Below are 9,867 nucleotides of genomic sequence, written 5' to 3' on the forward strand. Positions count from 1 at the left end.
TAGACAGAGAACGATTGACAAATTTTTCACTTTAAGCCCTGACACTGTCATTTTTGTGTAGGAATTAAGCTACAATACATGACATATGTTGTTTTAATTAATAAATACAGTGTGAATAAAGATTACATAACATAAAAATAACTGCAGTCTTTGTTAATTGATAGCCGCTTAAATTAAACAATTTTTATAGGGCTCTGACCAACTTGCCCGACCGGGCAAGTGAAAAAAAACCTTAGCGTTGAACCCTGTATTATATAGACATCTTACTCTCTGTAATATTTTCTTCTCCCAGGAACTTCTCATTGAAGTTAATGTTTTTCAGCAGACTGTTTTCAGACAGTGCCTTCCGCACAGCCTCCGGTTTGCTCTGAAGCAATCTGAAAAGACAAAACACAAACATACTGTGGGGGGAACAAAACAGCTTTCTCGCAAACGTAGAACCATCTGGAATTGGATCTTTAAATTCTTGTCTCTTCCTAAAGATTCAGAAACAATATATGTTTATTTGAATCTACTGTATAGTCCAGCATACAAATCATCTGTACACAGGAGCATCACACAGATATTGCTGTTTGCATGATAACGCTGGCCATTCACAATACATCTTCTTCAATTCCCATACATACCAATGTTACTACTTTGATAGCATAAAAGCAAAGGGGTGGAGAGTCTCACCTCCTATACTGCTGCCTGGAGACCTCATCTCCACTAAACAAACAGACAGTAGCCAGCAGTGCATTATCTGACTGACATAGGGCCCGTTCTCTTTGGGTGGACTTCATTAGCACGGTAATCACCTGAAAAGACACACAAATGTTATTAGTACCAAGGTCATATTCCAGCTTTTGCAAGACTGGCAGCAATAAGAATAAGATATTTTCAAAGAACAGTGTGAACTATAGATTGAATTGAATTATAGATCAGATTACAGTCTTTATTCACATTAAATACTTTCATTTCTTGAGTCTTGTGTAGCACTTGAAAATAATTTAATGTAATTTAATACATTTACTAACTGTTCATATCAGTTGTATGAACTCTCCTACCTCTTGTGTCCTTTCCTTAAGTACAAACTGTGATGGGGCGAGGCTGATGACAGAGGGTTCAATTAGTGTTCGTGTCTGCATATCAGCGAAAGCCACAGCTTTGATGTAAGCTGCTCTGGAACCAGTGTTCCTCACGCACAAACACACTTTGCTGACACGACCAACAGCGATATCAGTCAGTGTTGCCACATAGCCATCCGCCTGTTTTCTCTGGTCCTCCAGGATGATGTTGCTTGTCCCACCATAGCCTGACAGTGGAATCTAAGGATGGGAAATATAGGAACCAAATTAAACTATAGCTCAAGGCTTTCAACAGAAAATGAGAAAACATGACATGTAAAGAAAATGAGGCAGGAAAAGAGAGAGGGAACGGATGGAGGTTACGTGAGAGAAATGCAAAGTGATAGATGACTACAGAGAAAGAGACCAGAGGGCAAAGCAGGACTGAAACGGTCACATCCTCACAGTGAATTTGACCCCTGGCTGTGAAGGCCGCACTCCAGACTGTTTGATCTCCAGCTTGGCCAACATGCAAGCCACCCTAGTGGGAGCAAAGAGCAGGTGGACGGTCACATCCTCTTTGGGACGAATGGACAGCTCCCCATGTCGCGTCAAACGCTCTTCAGGACTGAACATACTCTGGAGCTGAGGGAGACACAAGTTTGCATACTTCACATTTGAACAGTGCAGATATTCCTCAAACAATCTGTCAAATGATCTATTATGTTTTATAGCTTGTCTGTTATGGTTGATGAGAAGGTACAAAAGGTCAGGGGAAAGGGTTACAAAACTGGACCCTTAAAGGGGAACTCCACCTATTTTACACATTGAAGCCTGTGTACAGGCCTTGGGGAGTGCTCCATCTTTTAAAACAGTCGTAGAAAGCCTTTTGTGGCTCCAGAGGGAGTAGCATGAAGTCTGATAAATTACCCCAAGTGAAGTGACTTGAGTCAGTTTCTGTTGGGGTGGAAGACTACAAGTTTTAAAATGGAAAAAAAAAGAAGTGAGGCAGACCTCTGTGTTCCACTCCTAATATTGTGTGATGCTAGAGGCTCAAGGCCACATTAGCCACTATTAGGATAAAACATCCGAAACCTGCAATGATCAGGTTACTTTGTGCACTGTGGGCAGCAGGTATTGACAAGAAGAATAGAAAAAGGCAGTATCTAGTATCACAGAGTCATTTTTTCTTAACCACCTATCATGAGTCCAGCAATGTTATAGGAGTGCCTTCAAGGTAACACAAGGTGAGCAACTGATATACAAGAGGTCATTTTGTGAATGAAGTGTTCCTTTAATACCATATTCATGTATTTATCTTAGACTTCTTTTCTATCTGGTTTTAGCTACATGTATGTGTGTGGTCGTACAAAAAAAATCTGATTAAATAAAACCACCTTCGTTCAAAACACTTGCAGTGGATCGCTGATTAACAAACACACGACACTATGGAAATTAAAATTAACTATGCAGGTGATTGCTAGCAGGACATCAAAACACAAAAATTGGATGTGAGGATACTCTGAACAAGGAAGAATAGAGATGAGATGTTTATCAGTATTTTCAAAGTGCAAATATTACAGTCTACCTGAAAACAGTCCTGGTCTTGACCACGAATAAGCAGCCGTAGCTGCTGTGTGGTGGTGGTCGAGTTGTTCCTGAGGACCAGCTTCTGTTGGCTGAAAAACAATGGCAGCTGTTGGTTATGTGATAACAGTTCCGTGTCAAATGTGATATGTTTGATACACGCTGATGTGAGATTGAGAGCCATTATATAAATGTCCTAATTTGAGTTGGCAGTCAAGTCAAACCTGGATCCAGTTAAACCTTTAAAAGAATGCATCCATTCCATGGGGCATTTCTTACTGGTGCCTGTACTCTACGTCCCTTCAATGAGTATAAATAAATTGTGTATTATGTTGAAATAGCTTCTGAGAAATAACACTCCCTTTAGACACCCTCTGTCCCTTCTCATGAATAACATTACACAAGCCTTAATAGAATAAGGTGGACCACTGGGCCTTGAGTTTTTTTATTGATTACTTTCCAATGAATAATTGATACCTATAAAAGTGTTTTTTTTAACGTAATGATGAAATTAATGAAAAACTGAGATTTGCTTACATAGCTCGTCCTAGAGTGACCCCTCCCCAGGCTACGAACTGTTTGTTAGAGAGGATCGGTGGAACATCACTGGCCACACCAGGACCAATGACAGCAGCAGAGGGAATGGCAGGTTTCCCAGAGTCCTCTGGGACAACTTCTCCTTTCAGGGTTACCTCATACTGAGGACCCGAAGGCAGCACCAAGATGGTGAGAAGGCTGCAACACAACAAGCACAAACAATTAATCCCAATTAGTACATTTGGATGTCCACTACACATGTGACATGTTTTGGGATATTCATTGATATAACCAAAGACTGATGCTTGTGAACATTTCATCCAAGCATACCAAGCGCATAACATCAAAATCTATTAGTCTGGTTAGATCTGTTATGGAAAAAACAGCAATGAATACCACTTAAGACAAAACAATGGGCCGGGGAAAATCCATGCTGGGACAGTGAGACAAGAGACACACAAGGGCCCCAGTCGGGTGGCGGGTCAGCACCACTTTGCCATTTTTAACTTGGTGTCAGTTTCTGTTTTATTTTGACTTTGGGTGCAACAATGTGAAATTACAAGTTATTAACTTTCCTTTTAACCATCTGCACTGCTGTCACAACAAAACTCCATTTCAAGTCTTTGTCATGCACATGCACTTATATAAATCTGAAATGTGGTTCCACACACTAATACTAACGTACTGAAAGTAATATTTTTTTTACATTCAAAGCTTCTATTGAGGTTTTTGAATAAAGCTTTAAATGTCTGTCACCGCTACAAAATCCTCAAATTGAATGACATGATTCATCAGATTAAATGAGTTCGCGTTTTTGTTTTATTAAATCAACTTCCTTTAATGATGAATGAATGAATAATGAATAGATGTAATTTATGGTGCTTTTAGATTGCTGCTAGATGACCCTCTTAATACAGGTGTATGCCTCCCGTTGTGTGTGGCAAGTGGGAGAGCAAACAGTTTTTTGACCTCAGTAACAATGTTGTTTTTGAAAGGCTAAATGCCAACAAATATGGGTTGAAAAGAAATATTTTGTTAGATTAAAAACTTTTTGTGAAGATAGGAAATGATTATCTTTTTTCAATAAATTCTGACTTTGGACTTTACAACACTCTGGAGTTACTGAAAGTGTACTAATCACACAGGTTAAACAATTCCACACAGCAACCACTGGAATCTGATTTTACAAAAAGTATAATACTAATATTAGTGTAGCCCAATCATTATCCGCAACTGTGCAGGAAGACTGGGTTTAAACAGAAACAACACACAAGAAATCTGGTGGTGTTAACTGGTTTTCTCTAAAAAAATCTTGCTCCCAGTATGGAACAGATGGATTGAACTGTGGTTTCTCACTGGTTACTGCAAAAGAAATAAATGTTTGTATACCTTTCTCGATATTTCCTGCTGCCCTGTGCTTTGAAGGAGACCACGATGCCTTGCTCCTCTCCCATTCTCAGGGACAGTTCATCAGGTGTCACAGAGAAACTGTCCTCAGCATCACTGCTCTATAAACAGGAATCAAACAGAGACAATAAGAGGGAATGTAAGTGAGAAGAAGAGGGCAAAGGTAGGGACAAGACAGCAAAGAACAGAGGATTGAATGTTGGGAGGCAAAAAGAAGGAAGAGATGGTGAAGAAATAAAAAGTGCAGACACAATGGAGAAAACAAGAAAAACAGGAGCAAAATATCAATGAATCCCCACTGAATGTGCCACAGTCAGAGCCCAAAATGTCACACAGGCTTACCAAAACCCCAGATCTAATAAGAAAAGTAAATGTCAGAATTACCTTGAGTTTTAGCTGAACGTCAATGTTTCCTGCATTCTTTAATGGCAGCGTCTGTTGACTAGATTTACCCAGTGGAGCAGACAGGCTCACAGTCTGGAGAAAAGTAGCACAGAAAACAGCTGAGTGACAACTCTTGAGAGGGCAAGAAAAGTTGAACAAAGAATTAAACGCGGTGATGAAAGGTTCTCTCACGTCAAATGTTTATGTCAAATACAATTGAATGTATTCCTGATTAATCTAGCAATTTTATTTCTCAAAGGCTATATGAAACTAAATCTGATTTAGATAGACTTGCATTTTAAATGCAGTTTGGAACGTCAGACAATAAAACAAGACTGGGGAGTTCTGCATCCAACATCCACTTTTCGCAATGATTGGAACTATGTGCGTACAGGTCCTTTAAAAAATGATATTGATCTGCAAATTCAGGACTCATTCTTTATCCACCTGCTGTTATGTAAACTGCTCAAAATAATCATCATGATTGGCTCTGAAGAATTCAGAATTAGCCTTTTGTACATCTGTATGAGTGACTGTTTTACAAGTACAAGATACCCTCTCTGTGGCCAAGACCGTCTCAGTTTCAAGTTTATCGAACTACCTGATTTGGAAATTGTTAAAGTTAGAGGCTCACTGATCTGAACATAGAAATCTGCTTAACTGTTCCAGATTAGTTCCTGTGTGTGCTTCTCTTAGACCAATATTTGTATCATCTACACTGTTTTTACATTATCTTTAAATATACACCTTGCTAATACAATAGTTTTCAGTTACATTCAATTGGCCAATGGAATACAAGCTAGTCTATCACATTGCTACAAACTTAGCGGTCACAAGACATACATAACAATGTCTTTGCAGTGTATTGGCATACAGAGCTACAATATCAAGCCAAAAAAAAAGCCATGTGGTAGTTTGAATACCTGCAGGTCTTTAGGAGCATGTACCCTTGCAGTTCCAGACCTTGCCCTGAGGGGAATACTCCTGATCACATGACTAGGGCCAGGAGAGTCCACTTCAATGTCCACCCGAGCACTGTACTCATCAGCTGGACCAAGCTCTTCTGCAAGCACAAACACATAGTTAGGGTTAGCAGAAACTAGATTTTGTTTTGTGATTATCTTTGCTCTGAGAAATGTTAATGCAAATATAACAATCTAATGTCTCTCAGTGTTTCTGCTGCTAAGGTTTGGCCGTAAAATCTTTGCCACCACAGCAAAAAAAGAATTTACAAAAGAAAAACAGCTGTCACTGGATGTAACTTCAGTTTTATGAGTATGAGAAATTCAAGGAGAGGCACAGGGAGTGAGATGACACCTGGGCTGGGCTCAGGCAAAAGATGTGACTCATGACCAGATTCTCAAAGTGTAGGGGGTTTCCTTTCGGTGTGATCTTTGTTCATTGTGATCTCAACTACACACCTGTAGAGTTTCATGAGCCAGGAATTTAATGGCCCAATGGCCCCTTCCTACTTCCTACCTCCCTAACCCTACAGTAAAAACATATACGTAATACATATCTGCATTTTTTTTCAGTACTTTATTTCTTAAACAGTCAAGGAAAATGACTTTTTAAACTGTATTTTCAAAAACACAAAGACTAATTTCCCTGTTAAAAATACCCCCCTTCAGCAAACCTCTCAATCTCAAGCAAACACTAGATTATTTGGAGTTAAGCGATACATTAAATAGTTATCTCATCCTACTGCCTTACACACAAATTAACAGTTAAATTTATAGTCTTTTTTAAGTAATCAATACAAGTTTATTACCTGAGGAAACAGTGTACTTCTGAGGGGCCTTGAAGTGAACCCAGACCATGAAGCTCTGTGGATTCTGGAGAAAAAAAATAAGAGTGAAATTTATCATGAGCCTGATAAAGTCCTCAATAGGTGAGCAAGAGAAATGTAACTGTGAACCTGTGTTACTTATTTCTTCATGTTCTGCCTGTCTTCCCAAACATAATAAGAAAACACAAATTAATTTAGGGGAATATCACAAAAAACCTAAACAAGCTTGAGAAAAACATGACACAAACACATACCGTATGACACAATAATAATATAAGTAACCAAGATGCTGAAAAGGTTGTAATGATTTTGGCAAATCTTACCTCTCCATAGCTGGCATGCATCACGTGATTCATAACCGAGGGAGAGGACACTGGGGTCATGTGGCCAGCCTGCTGTGCTGCCTCAGATGTTATGGTAGGGTGCTTGGAAAAGGTGAAGCATCGCCATGCTGTAGCGTTCTGGAAAAAATGAGATGCAAAATATACATCACTCAGATACTATTTATTAAGCTCCCTGCATTGTTTTGTTCAAGGATGCGTTGGTAAAAAGCAATTTCATTTACTCACGAGGACACCCTTAAAGTTCAGACTAATTGCATCCAGTGTTTCAAAGCTTCAACATTTACTTGAACATTGCCACAGTAGGAAGAGATCACTCCATATTTAGTTTTTTCATTTATTCGCTCTCCTTTTATGTCAAAACAAAGACTTTTTAGCTTTTGCTCTGTTATTAGTAGGGTTTACTATTGTTAGTTTTTAACAAGCTGATGAATGATTTGCGTTCTTAAGAAATCTCAATTTTGATTTTTTTGTAGGCGCAAGGTAAAAACAGGTTACACGTTTATATAACAGAGAATTATTGTGTTTTTACAAACTTTTACACAATTCATGTCGAAAAGTCATTCATACATTTTATGGAACCAGTAAATTAATTTCATACAGTTTAATGAGGCTGTACTATTAGATAACATGATTCAATAACACTCCGTTGATTCTTTTTCCATTCACTGAACAAAAAGAGCGGAACAGGACAATACGGTACAATACAGTAAGCATGACTCGAGCCACTATGTGGGACTATGATGACAGTGATGCGCATACAACTAATGCACGTTAGGCTACATTATGATCATTTGTTTTTTATTATATCATTTATAATACAAATTTCAACTGAGTGCAAACTGAGGGTGCAATGCTTTTTCACCCTTGTAAAATCAGGCCGGCCTCACTCATATGCTCGCAACTCTTACTGATCTTCCTATAATGCCTAGACAAAATAAAAACAAAATTCGCGAAACATCATCCAGCCCAGAGGGAGCACCAGTGGGTAGCTTAATAACAAAGTACTTTAGAAATTATTGCCCATGCAGCAATGGCTGAGTAGGTTAACTGAGAAAAATGCTAGACTCACCATTTGGTAAGACAAATGCATTATGAGGCGGGAAAACGTGTGCATTCAACTCGCATGACTATAGGCGCAGACAGAAAGCCAGATCCTGGTAGATAAATGGTCGGTGTTTGCAGTATACATTCTGAAACTTTCATGAGTAAAATTTGTTTAGGAACCGATGAGCAGAGTCGGCATTTAAATTTCTTAATGGTTTCTCTGAAATCCCAATTTTAGAACCAGTTGTAATGTGGAGCTTGTCCTCTATGCCTAAACCAAGTCATTAGCTTAGATGAGGCTTAAACTTTAAGATGTGCCTAAAGAGAATTGTATACCAAAGTTCACACAGTGTCTTAAACCCAGCTGCATTTTGATGTGCACTTGTGTTTTAGTCTTTCATAGCTGTAACATGTACTGTAGGAACCACATAGTTGCCACTGGAGGTCAGTGTGGCATTGCTGTGCATCAGCGTATGTGTGGCTGTAAGTAATCTGAAAATATGTAGAAATGTACTGTTGACTCACTGCACTGATGACCAGACGGATGGGCACTGTAGCATGAGTCCTGTTAAGCAGTTTGAGAGAAAGAGATTTGGCACTGCCTCCTGGAAGGTCTCCAAAATCCAGGCAGCCAGATTTGCTTACTTCAACCTAAGAATCAAAATGAATGAGATCCTGTCATACATACTATGCAACATATTTAATTTCACTCATGGGTCATTCAGTAAAGGTGGGAATAAGCAAGCATTATCTCAAAACACTGTGTTAATACATGAAGTTAAAACCTCAAGTATTTTACTGTGTCTTGTTTCTTATGTAGCAGGTCATTTTTGGTTAAAGGATAACTATTGTTTTAAGTTTTTGTTTCTAAGTGACTAATGGAGGCAACAAATTTTGAAATTTGTTCAGTACTGATTGACAGTGCTGCAGCTGACAGCTGTGAAACAGGCTACAATGTAACCACTTGGGGTATTTGTGCACCGTCAGTGTATGTCCACTAAAAGTGCTTGTTTTTGCCATTGATGCGTCTGACAATATTGCGGACAGGACCCTAAAGAGATGTCCCCATTAGTCACTTAGGCACAAAAACATGGGAAAATAGGGTCCAGGTTGAAATATACAGACATTTTTAAGAGTGTGAATAATCTTTGCACTGAAGCCCCCTCACCTCAAGCTCAGGATTCTCTGCTATGGCAACCAGCACTACCCTTTTAGCAAAGATGTTGGCTCTGGCAGCAACCTCTGTCTCTGCGGACGCAGGCCAGGAGCAAACACTGAAGACACACTGGTAGACCCCAGCCTGTGGAGGGATGAACAACACCTTCTGCTCTTCTGTACTCTTGGGGGCAATGATCGTCTTGTTCTTCACTATAAGCCACTGGTATGGCAAGCAATCCACCTGTAGGGATTGGCATCGAAGACAGAAGAAGAAGTGAGAATTAAATGAGTATTGTTAGCAGATATTTTATAACTACTCATGTTTAATCAATTAGTTGTATCAAAGTTTTCCAGCAACTAATTGTAAGCAGCCTCTTGCTGATATTTTAGGGTTTCTGGACACAATGTTGAAGATATACTGAACAAAAATATAAACGCAACACTGTTGTTTTTGCTCCCATTTTTCATGAGCTGAACTCAAAGATCTAAAACATTTTCTATACACACACAAGACCATTTCCCTCAAATATTGTTCACAAATCTGTCTAAATCTGTGTTAGTGAGCACTTCT

At 39.1% G+C, this 9,867-nt stretch overlaps 1 protein-coding gene across 3 annotated transcripts in view; it reads right to left on the minus strand.

Annotated features, from left to right (window-relative positions):
- Nucleotides 1-9,867, minus strand: part of cep192 (centrosomal protein 192) — a 36,498-nt gene that overhangs the window by 12,203 nt on the left and 14,428 nt on the right. For all 3 annotated transcript variants that reach the window (XR_007570165.1, XM_050047692.1, XM_050047691.1), the window contains exons 26-38: nucleotides 9,307-9,537; nucleotides 8,664-8,789; nucleotides 7,074-7,211; nucleotides 6,733-6,796; nucleotides 5,885-6,024; nucleotides 4,962-5,054; nucleotides 4,560-4,678; nucleotides 3,171-3,368; nucleotides 2,635-2,725; nucleotides 1,512-1,691; nucleotides 1,047-1,307; nucleotides 676-797; nucleotides 268-377 (exon numbers count right to left, since the gene is read on the minus strand). Coding sequence is in view for 2 of the 3 variants with exons in the window: in XM_050047692.1 (XP_049903649.1) it covers nucleotides 268-377; nucleotides 676-797; nucleotides 1,047-1,307; nucleotides 1,512-1,691; nucleotides 2,635-2,725; nucleotides 3,171-3,368; nucleotides 4,560-4,678; nucleotides 4,962-5,054; nucleotides 5,885-6,024; nucleotides 6,733-6,796; nucleotides 7,074-7,211; nucleotides 8,664-8,789; nucleotides 9,307-9,537 (1,873 nt within the window). In the remaining variant the exon portion in view is untranslated. The remainder of the gene's footprint in view (nucleotides 1-267; nucleotides 378-675; nucleotides 798-1,046; nucleotides 1,308-1,511; nucleotides 1,692-2,634; nucleotides 2,726-3,170; nucleotides 3,369-4,559; nucleotides 4,679-4,961; nucleotides 5,055-5,884; nucleotides 6,025-6,732; nucleotides 6,797-7,073; nucleotides 7,212-8,663; nucleotides 8,790-9,306; nucleotides 9,538-9,867) is intronic.

Source organism: Epinephelus moara, chromosome 6 (assembly GCF_006386435.1).
Source record: "Epinephelus moara isolate mb chromosome 6, YSFRI_EMoa_1.0, whole genome shotgun sequence".
NCBI lineage: Eukaryota > Metazoa > Chordata > Actinopteri > Perciformes > Serranidae > Epinephelus > Epinephelus moara.